The 19,835-nt window shown below is 39.6% G+C and overlaps 1 protein-coding gene across 4 annotated transcripts in view; it reads left to right on the top strand.

Moving 5' to 3' along the window:
- The window catches only part of MAST4 (microtubule associated serine/threonine kinase family member 4), a gene marked incomplete at its 5' end in the record, with an annotated part of 585,767 nt that overhangs the window by 308,080 nt on the left and 257,852 nt on the right, over positions 1 to 19,835 (top strand). For all 4 annotated transcript variants that reach the window (XM_082620666.1, XM_082620667.1, XM_082620672.1 and 1 more), the window contains one exon: positions 7,383 to 7,414. In XM_082620666.1, coding sequence (XP_082476792.1) covers positions 7,383 to 7,414 — 32 coding nt within the window. The remainder of the gene's footprint in view (positions 1 to 7,382; positions 7,415 to 19,835) is intronic.

The raw sequence follows: 19,835 nt of genomic DNA, 5'->3' as shown, positions 1-19,835 counted from the left end.
GAATAATGGGGAATATCACTGGGCAAGAAACAATCCTGACTTTCCTTAAAGAAAACTGATCACCGCCCCACCTTGGTACTATTGAAAAAACCGCTATTCCAGGCCTTTCCACACTATATTCTAAAGCAAGCCAAGTCCTTTATCCCCAGTGCGTGGCATAGCACTTGCCTCAGCAGCCTTTACTAAAAAGTGTGCAATTGGATAAAAGAACCCCATTTTGCTTGCTTTAATCCCCATGTGTGCCCCTTGTTTTCACCTTTGGCAGAAGATCTTGTCTTCTCTGTTTCTGAAATTACAGAACCCCAAGTAAATTGCTTCAGTTTTCTTTTGTTCTTCTTTAAAAGGTACCTGTTTTTACTTGTACTTTTCTTCCTCTTTAGAGGAAAAGCTGCCCTCCTTTTTTTTTTTTTCTTTTTTTAAATTAAAGCTAACCCTCTGTGCTCATGTCCTCATTCAGACTCCCCTCCCTGTGGTTCACACCACCACTCTGGCCTGCTCTCCAGCACTTTCGCATTGGAGTGTAGGGGGAAAATTGGGGCTGGGTGTCATAGGTTCACATTTTGCTTCCACCATCTCCTGGCTTTGCGATCCTGGGCAATTGCTTATCTCTGGGCTTTCCATGGGAAGGCTGGCGTGTCCTGCCAAACAGCCAGGTGAGTTTGTTAAAAATTTCTTAGACTCCATTTCAGATAGGATTTTATAAAACTCAAAGAGCCAGACACCCATATTGTGACTGAGAAACTCTGTGTATGGAAAGGACCTGTGAGGTGAATGCCTAGTCTTGGGGACGATGGCCGTTGATTTGAATTCATGGCAGAAAAAGCCAACCCAGAAAGAAAGGAAGGCAGTAACTACTTCTGTTTTTTTGGAGAAAGTGAGTGTGTGGTCGTGATAGAGTAAAATTTACATGAAAACGCAACAAGGATTTTGTGTGTGTACGTTTCACGGTTTATTTTGTTGAACTTTACTACCACAGGTAAATATGTTAAAGTGCACTGTGGTTATAGACACAGAAACAGAATGAAATAAAACCTGCAAGAAAGGAGAGGTCCTTTAGGGTTCTCCACCCATCTCACATTCCCACTGAGTGGTGTTTTACAGGATGAACGGTTTGAATGTCCAAGCATCTCTGTAGAGGTCTACCTACTGCTTCTCCAGCTTCATTCTACAGACTTTTATGCACAGAGCTATGTACTGTATGGGCAATTCACTGGATTTTTCAAGAGGTTTGAACATAAGCCCCTTTTGTGTGCAGCTGTATTTCAGAACCAAGCCTGGTTCTGTAAGGTCTGGTTCTGTGGTGTGAACTTTTCTGTCCTCTGCTTCTGCCTTCACAAGTAACTCAGAAATGGAGGCCAGAAAAATGGGGCCAAAAACATCCCTTTAAAAGAGCCAATCCCTTGCTGAGCCTATACCCCTAGCTAAATTTACACCCCATCAGGTAGGGAAACTTTCATTTGGGGTACCCTTCCTTGCCCTACAGTGCTTCCCACTTAGAAAGGAAATAACAAAAAACCCTAAAACTTCACTACTGTGATGACAGCTAGAAAAGTAGTATTCCATAAAGAAAAAAATCCAAAGGCAAACTAATAGGCCTTAAGGGTACTTAAAAGTACCAGCCGCCATGAAACAACGTATATACACACAACTCCCTCTCCATCTCCAGAGTGGTGTTCAGACATCAGTATTTGTAAAAGCTCCCTGGGTGACACTGATGTGTAGCCGGACTGCATTCAGAGCCACTGCTTGAGCTGAATTATCTCATCCCCTTTTATTTTCTCTCCCCTGTTAACATTTATTCATTCAAATTATACTGCATAATCCTGCACCTGGTGATATCTCTTTTGCCGTGTGTGTTTCCCCAAGTAGCTTTTAAATCTGTCTTATTTTATTTCCTCCTTACGTGTCCCTAACAGTGCCTGATACACCGCTTCCCGCATCTCGGCTCTTTGAACTCTCTCCCTAAATTAATGGTTTGTCTGTCAATGCAGAGTAGTTGTAGTCACCCTTGATGGTAGGGTGAGGACACCAAGGACTAATTAAGGGACAATGATCACGGGGAAATGCATGAACGTTAAATCAGATCGTTTTCTGGAAAATAGTGAGGGGATGGTAGGTGCTGGCCATCACTGTTCTATTTGTTTGCAGGATGTTGTTTTCGTTTTGTTTTTGGAGGTGGGGGAGGAAGGGCTGGTTACTGAATTCCAAATCCTCTCCCCTTTCTTTGGAGGACCTCCCAGAGTATGGGAGGCATGGTGGCCTGGCCCCATCTCCCGCTGTGCTCATGAAGGGAGCCAGTGTTCCTTGTTCCTGCTCCCTGGGCAGCTAGGGCAGAAACTCAGGCGTGATCACACTGGCTGACACCCAGCAGTAATGGGACACTCACGGGGAGTGGGGACCTGCCAGAGTGCTGAGGGGAAGGTGCTGGGACAGTGGAGAGGTCCTTCCTGGAGGCTGAGCTCCAGTTGAGCCTTGAGCAGCAGAGGTGTCCTAATGGGCTGTTCCCCAGATGTGGTCATGTTCTCTGGGGGTTAATTTCCTAGTTCCCGCCCATTTTCTGACCTTGTCTGTGCAACAATCCCGTCACCTGTGTGAGAGCTGGTGTCTACCCAGTAGTATTTTTACTTGCTAGCCTCATTCAGTTTGTGTTGTTTGAAGAACCCAGGGTCTGCATAGTTCAGCGCATCATTTAACAGGGTGTAGTGTGGAGCAAAATTCTCCCCACTTGTAGATTTTAAGTGGTCCTGTGTATATACATATAGGTATATGTGCCCCTTCTTTTTCTGTTCTCTCTTCTCCTGTCACTTCCAGCACACGATTTTATGTACCATCTTATACAATAATGACTTCAAAGTCTATTTTCAGCCCCGACCTCTCTCCTGAACCCAGGTTCGTTTGTCCAACCACCTGCTTGGAAATTTTTCTTTGGATTTCTTACAGACATCTTGGATGTGATGTATCCAGATAGAACCATTCTTCCTTCTAACTCTCCTTGCACAGGCCAAGAACTTTTAGTCTTTCTGGCTTTCTCTTCCATCTTCCACATCCAGTTCTTTTGTATATTCTGTAAAAACATATCTCAAACCTGACTGCTTCTCACCATCTTCACTGATGGTCCTAGTCACAAGCTTCTCTCAGATTATTTCTATAAACTTCTAAAATACTGGGTTAAATATGGCCTTAAAATAAGCTTAGAATATTTCAATATTTATCCATAGATTCCATGCCCTAGCCTATACACACACACACACACACACACACACACACACACACACACACACACACGTCTTTCTTTCTCCTTAGCCCTCTCTTTCTTTTTAGAGAACTTTGAAAAAAAATTGAAATCATTTTAGATTTATAGAAAAGTTGAAGACAGTTGAATCTCTGCATACCCTTCCACCAATTTCCTCTAATGTTAACATCTTATGTAACCTTAATACATTTGTCAGAATTATGAAATTGACATTAGTACATTACTATTAACTAAACACTTTATTTGGATATCACCAGGTTTTCCACTACTGTCCTTTTTATGGTTCAGAATCCAGTCTATGATCCTACATTGCATTTTGTCATCGTTCTCCTGAGTCTTCTCTGGCCTGTGACAGTTTCTCAGTTGTTCCTTGTTTTTCACAACCCTGACAGTTTTAAAGATGTTCTGTAGAATGATCCTCAGTTTGGTTTTCCCTGGTACTTTCCCAGGATGAGACTGGAGTTAAGGATTTTTAGGGAGAATGCCACAGAGGTGAAGTCTCTCCTCATGACATCGTATCAGGGTTACATGGTATCTATGATTATTGTTGGTATCATTAATGTTGGTTCAGACGGTGTCTGTCAGGTTTCTCCACTGAAAAGTTGCTACTTTTCCTTTTCCCTCCTCTGTCTTTGGAAGGGAGTCACTAAGTCCAGCCCACTCTCCAGAGGAAGAGAATTAAGCCCCACCTCTTGAAGGAGGGGATATTTTATTTGTAATATAATATTTGTAATATGATATAAAATCTCCTTTCTCTTTTAAATCATAAAGTGGCCCATCAGTTAAAAAGAATAGTTCGAAGATTTCTTAAATACATGTGGCATGTGTTGCCATGTTGTTTCATTTGTGTATGTATAACTATTAAATACGTATTAAATAGTGTATCTTTTTTAAATTGCCATTGTGGAAATTGCTTGCACATATTAAACGTTGCAGCTATTTTTCAATTGCCTTTATGAACGAGACAAGTTATCTTCTCCTTTTGAGGCCAAGGCTGGCCGAGGAAAGGGGCAGGATCATTTGTTATGCTTTCTTTTCTTCCCAGACTCACAGAAATTCTCTTTCAGTATTTGAGGAATTAGACTGAGACTGTGTTCTCAGTCTTATCAAGAGATCACAAGAAGGTAAACAGAGTTCTTAGATTAACTTTGTCTTTATTTTCAAATGCACGTATTTGCTAGTCAACATTTTTAGAAAGGGGGGCAAAGGAGGTCATATTGTCAAGCAAGTAATGATATACAGCAATTCTAAAAAATATTAGATGTCACTGAAAAATCAATATCAATGAAAATAATTTTAAAATTTTAATATTCTTAAATACACTCATGCATTTCTTTAACCTGTGATGATTAATAATCACATATTTTTTAGTTCAGATGGACACTACTTGCCCTTTTTTCTCTCTCTGCCCCCTTCCCTTCTCTATTCTTAATCTGATGCTAATTTTTTACACATGTTCCAAATATACTAAGCACAAGCTTTGGTTTATGACTGGAACCAATACTACATGTCTTATCTAATTATGTAAGTATGGTTTAGTGACCTTATCCTGACATTAAGAGAATAAGGACACACATGCACAGTACCACTAGGATTGGGGCAGTCAGTGCCTTGATATTGCTCATTTGCGTCCAGCCGGTGCAGTGTGATCAGTGGATGGTCCCTCCCCACGCAGCAGGACAGCAGCCCCTCCTGGCTCTGTCTGCAATCGCTTAGCCCTCTTGGTATTTGCAGGCTTTTGCAGCCACTGTTCACAAGGTCTTGGCCACAGCACATTCATTTCTCTCACTTTATTACCATCGCATCTGATTCCAATTTGCTAGCAAATTGAGTTTCCAGTTCCAAGCCTGACATTCAAGCCGTCAGGTGGATTAGCTCCTCAGCCTGGTTAGCACAGACCCTGCATGTCATTGACAGTAGCCTATTAAATGTCCTGGAACCTCGGCCACCGTCCCGGGGAGCAGCAGTGCGGGGTTACCCACTGTGACCTTTCTTCTTGTTTAGAACTCATAATTCTAGACCTGTTGGAAGGGCTTTCTGATTAAAAACAGAGTCGGTTTTCATCCCTTATCTTGCCGTTTCAGCAGTTTCTTCTCATAGCAAAGCAACCAGCTCACAGTCAGGTCATTTGGTGGAATATGATTGACTGAACTATTTGGGGATCATTTATTTGGCCCTTCTCCTCTTATATCTTCTGAGTGATCTGTTTGCGTACAGAACTGAACAACATCTGACTTATTTTTTTCTGTTTTTAATGATAGCACCTCAGGTACGCCTCCTTTTCTTTTAATGCTGCTGTCAGATGAACTTACTAAACAGCAGTATTTACTTATTTAATTAAGCTCTAGGCCTTTTGCTATGTAGTGGGTCTCAGTAATTTCTTTTTTTTATTGAAGTTTATTTGATTTATAATGGTGTGTTAGTTTTAGGTGTACAGCACAGGGATTCAGTTATATATATGTATTCCTTTTCAGATCAGTAATTTCTTTTTAAAAGAAACCCTCTGGTGAATGATTACTTGTAGGCAGTTCTCCTTTTTTCTTTTTTTCTTTTTTTAACCTGAATACAAACAGATTTCTCAGTGCTTGTCATAACCCAAGACACACATAGAGACAATTACTCATTGGTGTTCTATTTACATTTCAGTTCCCAAGGAAAACTGTCTTGGTCAAAGACTTTACTCTTCTCATTAGAGGCTTTAGTAAATAAAGGTATATTTATGTTTCAGAATCACGGAGCCAACTTCAGCAAACGCTATAATTTCTTGGGGCTAATGAAGGATTAAAGAAAAACTCGGAACAAAACAAAACAAAAGCATTTCACCATTGAACCCTGCAGTCCGTGAAAAGAAAATGGTTAGCTATTGGGAGAAGGAAGAAAATACTCTGCCCCTAAAATTGTTTTTTTTTTTTTCTTGCAATTAAACAGTGATCTGATTATTATAACTCTGAATCAAAATATATTTTCCAGCTAATAAGTGAGTAAAGTAATAACTTTGGATAAGTTCTATTTAAGGCAGGATCCTCCTCTGGGCTGTGGCTCTTAAGTCCATTTTTTGTAAGCCGTGATGGAGCAAATTGCATGGTTTAGAAGTAAGATGTGAGGCCACAGGCCATGACAAACATTGAAGGATCCAATAAAAATAGGGAACAGGAAAGGTGAGTTTGAAGCTGAAGAGGAAGCACCTTTCAAAAAATGATGCTTGAGCTCCTGGCAGGCAAAAAAATAAATGATAATTATGGGAAGGAAAGCCCAAATTTAGTCAAGGCTTTCAAATTTTGAGTTAAAATAGCCAGTTGACTCATTACTTCCTATTCTTTAATTATTGTCATCAAGTAATCATTCTCGAGTGCCCAGGCTTCTGAAAGCTCCTTTAGTGGGTGGAGGTATTTCTGTATCCCTTTTTGTTTGTTTGTTTGCTGGGTGATTTTGTTTTATTTTCCCATAGACTCTCTCTAGAAAGGTAGATAATGATCTTAATTTGAGATAAGTGTGAGAGCATCCTTTGAAACTATAAAGCACTATGTTAATTGTTGTTGTCTGGTTACCTTTTTAGAAGTTCGTTAACCTACTTTTAAATATTCTTAATCATAAGTCACATTTGTTTTAAGAAATAATACCAGAAGGAAAACTTTTGCTCTATTTCTTTTTTAAATTATAATCTTTGGTAGACATAATGTTTTGCATGAGTTTATTTCTGTTGGAGGCAAATAGTTTGATTTCACTACCCTTTTCATTTCACCTTTCACTTAATTATAATTCTGCAAAATTTCTCCTCCTCCTTCTGTTTCCTTTTTGGATAAGTTCTTTGGTTGCTCAGATTTCCCTTACCCTTAATTATAGGGTCACGTAGCTCAACTCAGTATTTGGCTGTCATTGCTTTGGGAGGATTGATGTCTTTTCTGCTCTGGAATTTAGGTAAACAGGGTTTGTATGTTAAATACAGTGTATAAAGGGAACAATGTAAGAAGGGATCCAGCATAAAATAATAACACTAAAATCTTTTCAGTGTAGAAGATGCCAAATCAAGCATAATAAGGATGATACATTTTATGTCACCTGTTTGGTATCCTAGTAGTCTAAGGTTAATGTAGCATCTCATATACATGTTTCGTTTTTTCTTTTGCAGAAGGAGCTGAGTCTCCCCAGAAGAGGAAGTCTGTAAGTAGAATAACTTCTTTATTGATTCATTTGTATTCTGGCATACAGTTTGTAATGTCATTATTCTCTGACTTGTTAGCTTTTCAATGGCAATCAGAAGATTAATGATAATCAACTGAATTAAGAAAACACAAAGCTTTGCATTTATTATAAATGTCAAATATTAATAATTTCAAGATAAGTTGAAGAAAGTTTCCAGGGTTCCTTATGGACATTGTAAGCCAAAATGCATATTTATTCCTGGGATAATCTTTTTTTTTTTTTAACTTTATTTATTTATGTATTTTTGTACAGCAGGTTATTCCTGGGAGAATCTTAAATTTAAAAATTCTATTATGTAATCAAGCAAAAACATTATTTGGTCTGCAGATAGTTTAAAATGATCTGACTAAAGAATTAGTGCTTATCTACATGATCTGGAATTCTATGATCTTTATACTATGAATTTTACGCAGAGTAAATGATATACTTTTGCCTTTGAATTGATGAAGACTTTGCATCAGCTAAACTGTCTATTAGATCTAGACCTTACTGCACTGATTCATGTAATGCTCTTATATTAAAATAGCAAATTTGTGAACATTGACTTGATTTCTTTATAGTATGTTTCCACCTTTTACTTTTAAGGCTAATAATATATTTGCATAAATCATAGTTTTTTGCATCAGCAAGTTGCAGAATGAAGTTAATTGCCTTTAATATTCTACTAAGGTAGATTTACTATCAACTAGTACTGTGTAAGGGCTGGTCTAGAAATATTTGGATTTGGTATCTGATTTATGCTGAATTTAGTGGATGGGGCAATGTCCTTTTAAAAAAAATAAGTTTAATATTTAAGATAAGTTCATACAAATCTCAACTTGGAGGATTAGAAACGTATGTGGTGACTGTTGTAAGAATTCATTCTTTTGACTCAATTTTGGGAAATTTCAGTCTTTGCGTGTAGGAACCAAAACTTCGTGAACCATGAACATTTTATTACTCTCCATTTTGGTCTGTACTGTTTTAGTTGCCAGGAGGACACTGGATCATTATTCTTGGAGAATGTACCTAAATAAATTCTCTCTCGCTCCCAGCTTACATCTCTGGGCACTACAGGTTAACGGCCTAATAGTTTACCATAGGAAATGTCCTTAGAATCAAAAACTTCCATTCTCCTGCATTATGATTAGGACTCTTTTGCCTAGACTTGTAAAAGTTTGAACTTTTTGATATTTCCCAACATGATGAGAAATCAGAAACAAGAAAAACAGAAATATCTACATAAAATATCTTTGTAGACAAAAATCTCTTTTCCTTCATAATTTTGTATGCTTAAAGCATCTTAGGCTTGTCTTGTATACTTTATTTAAAAATTTTAGAACTTTAGTCAGAGCTTCCTTTTAGCCTTTGTAATAAATGGTGCTTTTTTTTTCTGTTTAAGTTAGTATGTTTCCTATAAATTATTATTACAATAATGTTAGTTAGCAAAGTAGATTCCTTATACCTACTGAAGGGCCATATCTCCTTTTGCACTTGTGTAAGTTTCAATTCTGTTCATGTTAGCTGATAGCCATGAGTTGATGGGGGAAATACATGATAAGGAAAATATTTAAATTTCTCTGTTTGAGAGCATGGACTCTTTAATAAAAAAAAAAATGATGATGGCATCAGTTTGTTTGGAGCACATGCTTTGAATACTTAGTAAGATAGAATTACATTTAAACCAATTAAAATCCCCTCCTAATAAAAATCAGTTGCTCTATCAATCAGATGATGGGAATAAAAATCATATATATATGTCAACATAAATCTACCTTTTTAAGTGAATTTTGGAAAACTTAATAATTGCAAGTAAAGCAAACAAGAAATAAACATGCTATTTTTAAATTTTCTATTAAATACAGGTATTCCCAAAAGAATTAATGACTTATGACATAGATGTTCTGGGATGTAATGCCACTCTGAGTTTTCAGTGACCGCCACACAGGATGCCAGTCATTACTTTCCTCATGCAAGGTTCTTTTATGACTTTGAGAAAAAGAAAATACTTATAAGATAAATGCTCAAGTGATTTTAATACAAATCTGATGAAGAAGAGCACAGGTGTGTTTTTATTAGGGATGGGTGCTAGCCCGCATCATGGTACCTGATCATTAAACCTGTTAACACTTCCTCTGTTTATTTACTGCATAAATGCTTTCAAGTCTTTTATTACCTTCTCCCAGAAAGATTGAGGATTTGATCCTGCTCTTCTGTTGAGTTGTCTTTCCATGTCAACAGCAAGCAACTGTGCAATGTGATGTATTCCTCATTGTCTATGGTACCCGGCAATGCGGTTGAACTTGTCAGAGGGGGTGTACCTTCAGAAAAGCTATGCTCTTGGAAGAAGGCACCTGATTTTGTTATATCTGCCACTTTTAATGTGTATGCCTTGAAGGATAATATTTTTAAAATGCACTTTCATCATTCAGACATATAGATTTATCAGATTTAAAAAAATTTTAGTATTGTCTATAAAAAATTTTAAGTAAGCTTATACACAATGTTTGTCTGGAATCGTGATAAAAACGTATTTGTTATATAAAGCCTGTATATATTATATAACAATTAAAGCTTTTACAAATAAAAGAACACAGAAAATAGGCTTTTCTTTTTATTACTAATTGAAAAGTATAAAAAAGCAACCTATATTCTTTCTAGAAAAAAAGTAATCCAGATCCCCACTAATTTGTAATTTACGATCATTTTCTCAAGGACTAACTTGAAGTCTGTGTTTCACATGTGTTTTAAAAGGTTTCGAAGACAATGATGTGACTTTTCTTTTTTTAATGGTGCAAAGGTCAGCAGACAAGAGAGGTCAAGGGAACTTCTTTCTAGACCTGATGTTACTAAAAAACCATGTGACCCCCGATCAGTTTTCCAGAGGCTCTTCCAGCCCTTTACCAACGTCAAGGTCCCAAATCCCGTTCCTACTCTAGCTCCCTGTATGGGTGGATTTTAGCTAGCTGTCTTCTCCTTACAAAGAGTAGCCATTTTCCCAGATTCTTCTAGCATGTTCTTGTCTTTCTCCTTGGAACAAAAGTTGCCATACTCTCTGCTGCCTTTCCTCTCAGCTACCTGTCAAAATCTGTATATCCTTTGAATAAATCATGATATAGTCATACAATGAAATACTCTACAGCGGGTAGGATAATTGAACTAAAGAAGATGCATCAACAAGTATAATTATAAAAAACAAACAATGCTGAGCAAAAGCTAAAAGCAAATTCCAGATACAAGACAACATTTATGTTGTAAAGTTTCTACTAACAGCTAGTCTAAACTGTTCATATTTATTAAAAAGTTCCTAGTGTTGTGGGTCCCTTAACTAGTCTTTTGAACTTGGGCCCTAAAATGACATTTCTAAGTGGCAAAGCTCTCTGGGTGGTGTTTGTTCTCAGACAGGGAAAGTGGAAAAAGGGTAAAAGCCCAAGGTGTGAGCTAATGGATGGTTCGGAGCAAAACCAAGGTCCCCTTTAATTTTAAAGGACCCCCTCATGTTTTGTTAATTGATCAAATAAACTGCTCTCTAGTACAGAGGGAGCTTCTTTTCTTCTCCAAATTCCCTGGAGAGAGGGGCAGGAAATTGGCTGGGGCCAGCTCCCTTGCCTCCTCCTATGTTGATTTTTAATGATCTTTAAGACCCCCCTAAGCGCCCCCCGCCCCCCGCACAGAGAAAGAAACTGCACTATCTCTTCTTAGCAAGTAAATTCTCCTTGCTACCCAAAATTAAAATAGCCTTTCTTCTACGTCTTTTAATTGTGAGCATGAACGCATTGTTTCATGGAGCCCTGTAGTTCAGGGATCCGTGGGACTATCTGCAGTTATCACTTTATTTTAGTAGAACAGTGACTGACACTTGGTCAGTTAGTTTCTTGGCTTTAAGTTGTTTGGCCACACACATCTAGCAGCAGAAACCCAAAGCAGAAAGCAGCTCCTCCTGTGCACAGAAGGCCTGGAGAAGTATGTTTCTGCATGCTGAGGAATTTCTGGGAGTATTGAAAGTACTAAAAGTAATTTAGGAGTCTTCTCAGCTTAATTTCAGTTTCTCAACCTAGCAACAATCCTAGTGTTTAGCAACTATTTCTCTCCATAGAGTTTTGTCCCTTCTCCGTTCCCCTTTTCCTTTTATCATTATTCTGAAATGGTTGGGGTCTAGTAGGGCTGGCCACGGACTAAGTAGCGTGAGGTGCTGCTGGCATACAATGATTTCAGGTCTGCTAGGAGGTCCATCTTCCTCTCCACAAAGAAAACAGGCATCTTAAAACACACTTAGCACTGTGCCAGACATCCATTCAGTTGGATCTGAAAGAACTGAAATTCATTCAGTTGGATATTAAAGGTATTTTCTCCTCGGGGTCTCATTGAAATGTGCATACCTTTGGGCACGGTGTCCCTGAGCTGCATTTAGCACAGCAGAACACGAGTCATTAATGGGATGCTTCTGGGGGTCTGGCGACAGACAAGGAGAGCTGCTGTCAAGAACCATTTTGCCACATGGATAGGTTAACAAGTATATGAAAAAGGTGATAAACTTGTCTCACGTCTTTCCCATATTGTCTCTCTTGGGCAGGAGCAGGAAAGGGTGTTTGGATGAGATGGAAGACTGGAGTGAGCCACAGAGGGAGAGAGTGTTGTCACAGTGCTTAGGATGACAGAGGCAGAGGACCCTGAGGGTTACTGGAAGCTTCTGGGTGGAGCGGGGCCTGCTGGACTCAGAAGACAGTTTGTCTCACTGTAATTAGATTGAACTGGGTGCACTGGATTAGGATATTTCTTAGGTTGAAATTCCTCATTTTGAGACAAGATAGGAAGTGACCTTCTATGTAATTGGAGAGGCTCATGTGGATGTCATTGGCATCTGTAGGTGTGTGTATTTTTCAAAAAGAAGACGTATGTTCAGGCCAGTTGTATTTCAGCCAGAACATGCTGCCTTGATGGGCTGTTTAGAAAAGCAGTTTGAGTAAAATGAGGTTATTTCTAGAATGCAAGGAGAGGGAATAACCTTGGTTTTACAACGGAGTCAAATTAGATTTACAAGATTTTCAGTAAGGTGAAGGTAACATTTTCTGAAAGAGAGGGAAAGGGCTTAATTCAAACAAAATAAAGAGCATGTAAACTGTATTTGGATAAGTTTTAAAATAAATTTAGTTTTCTTCTTAGTACTTTCTTCCCTCCTACCCCCACAAATATTGAAACAACAAGAATTCAAAATGCCTATCGTCAAAGCCAAATGGAAGTCCAGTGTCATTTTGAATGTTAGAAACCCAGAAACAAAATGAAGAAAAAATTGAGTGTTACATCTGAATTAGCATTTAAAGTGGCATGTTTATATAAAAACAGAATGGTGTAATATATCCTGAGAGTAAAGAGAGGATTTCAGACTGTGAAAGAATGTCAATTACATTTATATATTCATCGAAAAGCCAGTTTGGTATTTGGTATATATTTGCAGCATCCTGTATCACGCCTGCATTCATCTTCTGTGAGGGGGCTGGGGGAGGAGACCTGGGAGATAGAAACAATGTAGGATTGATCTTCTCACCTTTGAAAATTATTAGGAAGACCTTAGTTTTGCTCCGTGGGAGGGAGAGTTGGGTCACCTAGGGAGGTTTATCAAAATACGTGTGTGTGTGTGCGCGTGCATTTCCAAACACACTTGGGAGTACAAATCAGAATCTGCACTTATGTGCGTTGGGGGCAGAGGCAGCGGGAGCAGCGAGGCTTGTGGACTTTCAGCCCATTCTCAGGGTGAATCTAAAATGCCACCCCTAGATGGGAACTGCTGTTCTTAGGAGAGCTTCAGGGTGTGTGTAATGGCAAAGTGGGCTTCTGGATGTCCAAAGGCATGAGGGTAAATTCTCTATTTCATATTTCTTAGAATGACTTTTTAGCAAGCGTGAGTCAGACAGGAATTTGGAGAATTTTTCAGGGAGCATCTTTTCATCAAGCCTTGTGGAGGGTGGCCCACTGCAGCAGGTGGGTGCCTGTACTTTCTCACTAAAAGCCACCTTCTCAGGTCTGTTATTCAGTAGGCATTTCAGAGCCACACTGCCTGGGTTCAATCCTACCTCTGCTGTTTAACCAGCCTGTGACCTTCAGAAGGTTACTTAACCTCTATGTGTCTTTGTTTCCTCATCCATAAAAGTATGTATGCAGGGCTTCCCTGGTGGCGCAGTGGTTGAGAGTCCGCCTGCCGATGCAGGGGACATGGGTTCGTGCCCCGGTCCAGGAGGATCCCACATGCCGCAGAGCAGCTGGGCCCGTGAGCCATGGCCGCTGGGCCTGCACGTCCGGAGACTGCGCTCCGCAGCGGGAAAGGCCACAGCGATGAGGGGCCCACGTACCGCAAAAAAAAAAAAAAAAAAAAAAGTATGTATACTATTCTATCCTGGAATGTTTTGAGGATTAAATTAGTTAATATCTGTAAAATGTTTATAACCGTGCCTGATGTGCAGTAAGCTCTATATAAGTGTTTTATTAAATAAAACACAATGGGAATTAAGGCCCCCCTCTGACTTATTTTTGCCCGATAATGTTAGGCAAAAGACTGCTAGTAGGCTGAGGAAGCTCCCTTAAAGCCAGATTATTTGAGTAGCATTTTCTGGGGTGGGGGGACAACTTTGTTTACCAGCCCTTCCATCAGGGGAGAGGTGTTACATAGGGTGGCTGACCCCGTATCCTTGGGTAGATCTTTCCTGTGTCCCTCCACAGTCAACACTGATATCAGGAGGTTTCTAGGTGTGTGAGGGAGACAGACCCCACCCATGTTCTGTATCATGAAGCTGAGAGGGAACTCCCTGTGCTCAGTGGCCCCTCTTCTAGAATAATCCATCACTAGAAACCTGCCCATCCTTCTCAGCATAGTATATAGGTTACTTCTCGAAACTGTGTTTTGAGACAGACAGGTATTGAGGAAAATGAAGTGGGATATTATAGATGTCCACTTAGAAAAGTTTAATCATGGGATTTCAGAGCTGGAAGAAACCTTAACAGAAGACTAATTTTAAATACCTTTGTTCGGTAGGTGAAGAACCAACAACTCGGAGGACTTGAGGTTTGCTTGTGCTCAGACTGTTCCTTCACTGGGAACTGTGGCCACAATTTAGGGGTCCCACCCACCAGCGACTGGAAAGCAAACTTTCCTTCTTCAGGGCAATACATTTGAGTTAGAAAAATAATGAGCAAGGGTGTGGTAGTGTTTTGTTATATAAAGACGTGAATTACAGCATCGACATCCACAGTATGGGTCATGTAAAGGGTAGACCTCACAGAGTACACTTGACTTCACCTTGCTCATCATGGTTTCTTTGAACATTTTGGAAAGCATGGCCTCAAACTCTTCTTAAGAGTTTACACTTAAAACTGCAACCAGAGGGAGAACCTTGTCACCTACCAGCACTACCAGGGTACTGAGTTTACTCAGACTAGTAATGAGACTAGTGATGGCTGCACTGGTGTGGTGGCTATGGCAGTCCCCACTGTGGTAACTGGCAGTCCCCAAATGAGTCCATCGTCCAGTGAGACATGTGAGCAGGGCAGCTGAATTCTGTATTGTTCTCCTGACCCCGTTGTATAGTAAGTCGGGCTCTCTGAGGGGAACCGTTGAGAGGTGGGTGGTGGCTAGAAGATTTTGCTTATGTCTTGGTGTTCCTCCTTAGAATCTCTACTTTTTCCTCTGCCATTCTGACTCCTGAGAATTAGAATCCCTGCTCTTTGACTCTTTGTAGCAGCTGACTGTCAAACGTAAGTGACTGGGGGAAAAATATCCTAGGGTTTCCTTCTCTGTTTTTCTGCAGTAGAGACCTCAACTTCTAAGAATTCTGGCAGGTCATTTCTTTCATCTGAATACACATGCCTTGTCTTTGAACATGTTGTTATATAAAGTCACCTCTTCTGGGAAGGGGATGAGGATTAGGACTTTTCCATGCTTCTGTGTTGGAACATAAGACATGCCCATAGAATATGCCAGTGCCCGTACACCTCTCTTCCCAGTGGCCTTCTGGACTCTGCTTCACCTCAGACATCACCCAGGTATCTTTTGACTCATAGCATAAGGAAATTGTATGCAGATAGTTCCATAAATACAACTTCATGAGAGGAAAAAGTTTTATTAAGTATATTCTATGAATTTTAGAGGCATGTGGAAACGGGTGCCTAGCATGGAAGGGTAAATTAAAATTTTTTTTTAAAGAATGAAAATTCAAATGATAATAAATTTAAACAGGCATAATATATCGAGGGAAAGGATTTTTAAATGCCTCTTTTCTAGAACTATAAAGAAATCTTTCAAGAAATATTTGCCTATTTTGTAGATGCTTAGGTGAAATTGTTCTTCCCTATTAGAAAATATTAATTTGGCCTAGGCGTTGTGCTTTTCATTGTGCAGGAAAAATGATTTCTGACTTTTGTCGTGTCCTAGAGATCATTGAGATTGACCTCGTGGTGACATTAGCCCTGGTTGCTGAGCTCTTACTAAACCCCGATTTTCCAATGCTGATTCTACTGTTATTGGTGGTGGAGGTGTGTGCTTTTACTTAGGAAGGTCGGCTTTGAGGCAGAGGTTGTCTTTTGGATTTATTTGTATTTTTCAAAAACCGAGGGGGGCATTTTCTTGGGGAAGTTGGCACCCTCTGACATCCCCATGTCACTGCTGTGGAACAAATGATGTTTACTGCAGGGGCAGTGGGGGACGTCCCCCTGGGCTGGCAGTGGGTCCAAGGGAGGGAGTGGTCTGCTTTCCCGGGTTTCCCTTGGCCTCTTGGCTGAGAGGATTTGCTCTTCATGGGGCATATGAGTGAGTTCACCAGGAGTTTGGTATTTCAGGGTGTAAAGCATAGGAGGGCATTTTCTTGGGGAAGTTGGCACCCTCTGACATCCCCTTGTCACTGCTGTGGAACAAATGATGTTTACTGCAGGGGCAGGGGGGGACGTCCCCCTGGGCTGGCAGTGGGTCCAAGGGAGGGAGTGGTCTGCTTTCCCGGGTTTCCCTTGGCCTCTTGGCTGAGAGGATTTGCTCTTCATGGGGCATATGAGTGAGTTCACCAGGAGTTTGGTATTTCAGGGTGTAAAGCATAGTGTTTAGTATTTTAACAAATCAAGAATCAATTACCTGGGAGAATAAGCAGAAGGTTTTTTAATGTCTATGATAAATTAGTTTAAACTAAAACCAGTCCTTGTGGATTAAGGAAGCCCTTGGAAGCCATGGAGTATATTTTTAAAATGCACTTGACATCATACACTGAAATGAAATTAATAGATCAGTACATGGTTTCATGTCTTAGGGGAACAACGGTGGCTTTTTTTAGCTGGGATTCTAAGGTATTACCCATTTGTATGTAAATGCAGTTGATTCTGGTAGAATCATGGGGAAAAATAGTGTCATCAAACATCTGTTAAAAAGCATGTTACTTAATTATTATCTTTGAGAATTCAGGCCACTTGGCTCTATTCTAATTTTTTTTTTTTTGCTGGAAGATGTTGGTTGGACACATCCTTAAGACCACAGCAGGGGGTGGTAATGGTGGTGGTTATATGGGGAGATACTTAAAAGGAGAATTAAAGCAAACATAGTTCAGATTGGTATTTCTCAAGGCTCTGTGTATTCTCTTCCCACCCATGGACCTTTTATCTACTGTTTAACATCACCTAGGCTGTATTATGTTAAGTACCCAGGAATTGTGAATTCTATTTGTATTAAACCACAAAAGAAATTAAAACAACAAAACCACTTCCTCTCATGAAATCCCATGTAGCATGAACCAATTTAGGGTGTCCCAACAGCAGCATAACCCTACATGGTCTAACACTTAATGTTTTCCCCAACAGGTAACAGTGCTCCCCTCTCCCCTTTAAAAAAAAAAAAAAAAGCTTGATTGACCTATAATTGGCATACCATAAATTGCACTTAAAATACACAATTTCATAAATTGACATATATATATATATATATTCACACCTGCGAAACAGACTCCATAGTGAAGGTATTGAAATATCCATCTCCTCCAAAAGTTTCCTCTTACCGATTTGTAATTGCTACCTCCTCCTCACCCTCACATGCCCAATCAGACAGTTACTAATATTTTCCAACCCTAAAGATTAGTTTGCATTTCCTAAAATTTTAAATAACTGGAACAATACTGTTCGTACCCTTTTTTGTCTGGTTTATTTCACTTGGCATAATTATTTTGAGATTCAGCTCTATTGTAGCATATGTTAATAGTTCCTTACTTTTATTTCTAAGTAATATCCTATTGATGGATACACCATAGTTTGATTATCCATCCACTTAGTGATGAACATTTTGGTTGTTTATAGTTTGGGACCATTATAAATAAAGCTGTTATACATGACTGGTAAGTTTTCTCCCAGCTTGTGGCTTGTGTTTTCAATCTCTTTACAGCATCTATTAAAGAGCAAAAGTTTTTAGTTTTGATGAAGTATAAATAATCAATTTGTTCTGTACGTGCTCATGGTTTTGGTATTGCGTCTAAGCCATCTTTGCCTGACTCAGGGTCACAAAAGTTTTCTCCTTTTTCTTTCCATAAGATTTATAATTTTAGATTTAAAATTTTAGATTTTTACATCTATGATCTATTTTGAGTTAATTTTGTATATGGGTAAAATATGGATCAACGTTTATGTTCTTGCATACAGGTATCTAATTGTTCCAGCACCGTTCGTTGAACAGACTGTTCTTTCTCTGCTGAATTTCTTTGTAGTTTTGATGAAAATTGGTCGTCCATGTATGGGTGTCTGTCTACAGACTTTCTATTCTGGCTCATGGCCTGTTTGTTGTATATCAGTACCCCACTGATTTGGTCATTGTAGCTTTATAATAAGTTCAGATATCAGATAGTGTTAATCTTCCAACTTTTTTCTTTTTTTTTTTCAAAATTGTTTGGACTATTCTAGGTTCTTTAATTTTGGAATCAGTTTGTCAATTTCCATCCAAAAAAGCCTGTTGAGATTTTTATTGGAATTGCATTAAATCTGTCAATCAATTTGAGAAGCTATGAAGAATTTTCCAGTGGTTATAACCTATCTTTAGTCTTAGGGATGAATTAGGGAGAATAATGTGTGAGTTGATTCAATGTGGAGAGACTGGGATGGAATTGTCCCCCACGATATACTGATGGAGGAGCTGGCTGACCCAGCCGGGGAAGGCTGAATTGAGGAATGAGTGACCACAAATGAGCAAATATCCCCTCAGAGAAGCGCAAAGAAATGGCTGGGTGGGTGATTCAGGGAGCAGGTCAGGTAATGATGTCAAGCTGAAGTCAGAGGGGACTAGCTACATTTCTTCCAGAAAGAAGACCTGCAGTGGAGAGCTCAGGCTCAGCATAAGCGGGGATTAGAGGAGGAAGAGCATGGCCAGACAAGGTTCACATTTTCATGTCTAGTCGAGGAGAAGGCCATAATGCCTGGAAAGATTGTGATGCAGGGGACACTTGCGGGGTGGGGGGCGGGGGGAGGCCATCATGTGGTAAAACAATGAAGGTCAGTTCTACATTAGAACTAATTATTGGTCTAGAATAGTGGTTCTCAACCAGAGGTGATTTTATCCCCTAAGGAGACATTTGACAGTGTCTAGAGACATTTTTGATTGTTACAACTACTTGGGGGGGTGGGATTTCTCCTATCATTTAGTGGGTAGAGAGAGGCCAGGGATACTGCTAGCCATCCTATAGTGTACAGGAAACCACACACCACCCCCCCAACAAAGACTTATCTACCCAATATGTTAATAGTGCCAAAGATGGGACACACTGGTCTAGAAACGGAGGGTCAACAAAGAGAGTGGAATGAGAGTGGAGCTAATTGATTGCTCTGACGCGTCATGTCTGTATTGTCTTAAGGAGAAATACTCTGAGTTGTAACCATGCAAAGTTACCCTGCATGATCAGGAATTCGTCTTTGGAAATCTTCTCTGGGCGTGTTTTCAGAAGCTGCCTAAAGGTGTTATCAAGTAAGGCTAGTTTAACAAAAGCATGCCTTGACTACAAATGAAGAAATGTTGAACATTTGAGTTATTTTTCTTAAGAAGGAAGTATTTGTTTAGTCCATAGATGAGTTTATCATCTGGAATACATTTGATTGCAAGTAATAGAAAACCTACCTCAAAGTGGCTGAAAAAAATAAAGGAAATTTACCAGCTAATGTAACTAAAAAGTCCAGGCTTCTTGCAAGGGTTGATTCAGAGGTTCAGTGTTGACACAAGGACCCAGTCTCTCCCTCATCCCAGGGCAGGCTTCCTTCCTAGCTCATAGATGGCTGCCAGCAGTTTTCATGGTTACTGTGACTACTAGAAAATTTAAAATTGTGTGACTCCAAATTGTATTTCTGGTGGACAGAACTGGCTTAGACCATTCAGGAATTTCTGGGAATGGGGTGGAGTCAA

Source organism: Mesoplodon mirus, assembly GCF_964341445.2.
Source record: "Mesoplodon mirus genome assembly, chromosome: 5".
NCBI lineage: Eukaryota > Metazoa > Chordata > Mammalia > Artiodactyla > Ziphiidae > Mesoplodon > Mesoplodon mirus.
The sequence above is the reverse complement of the archived record's forward strand: the minus strand, read 5'-3'. Positions and strand labels throughout refer to the sequence as shown.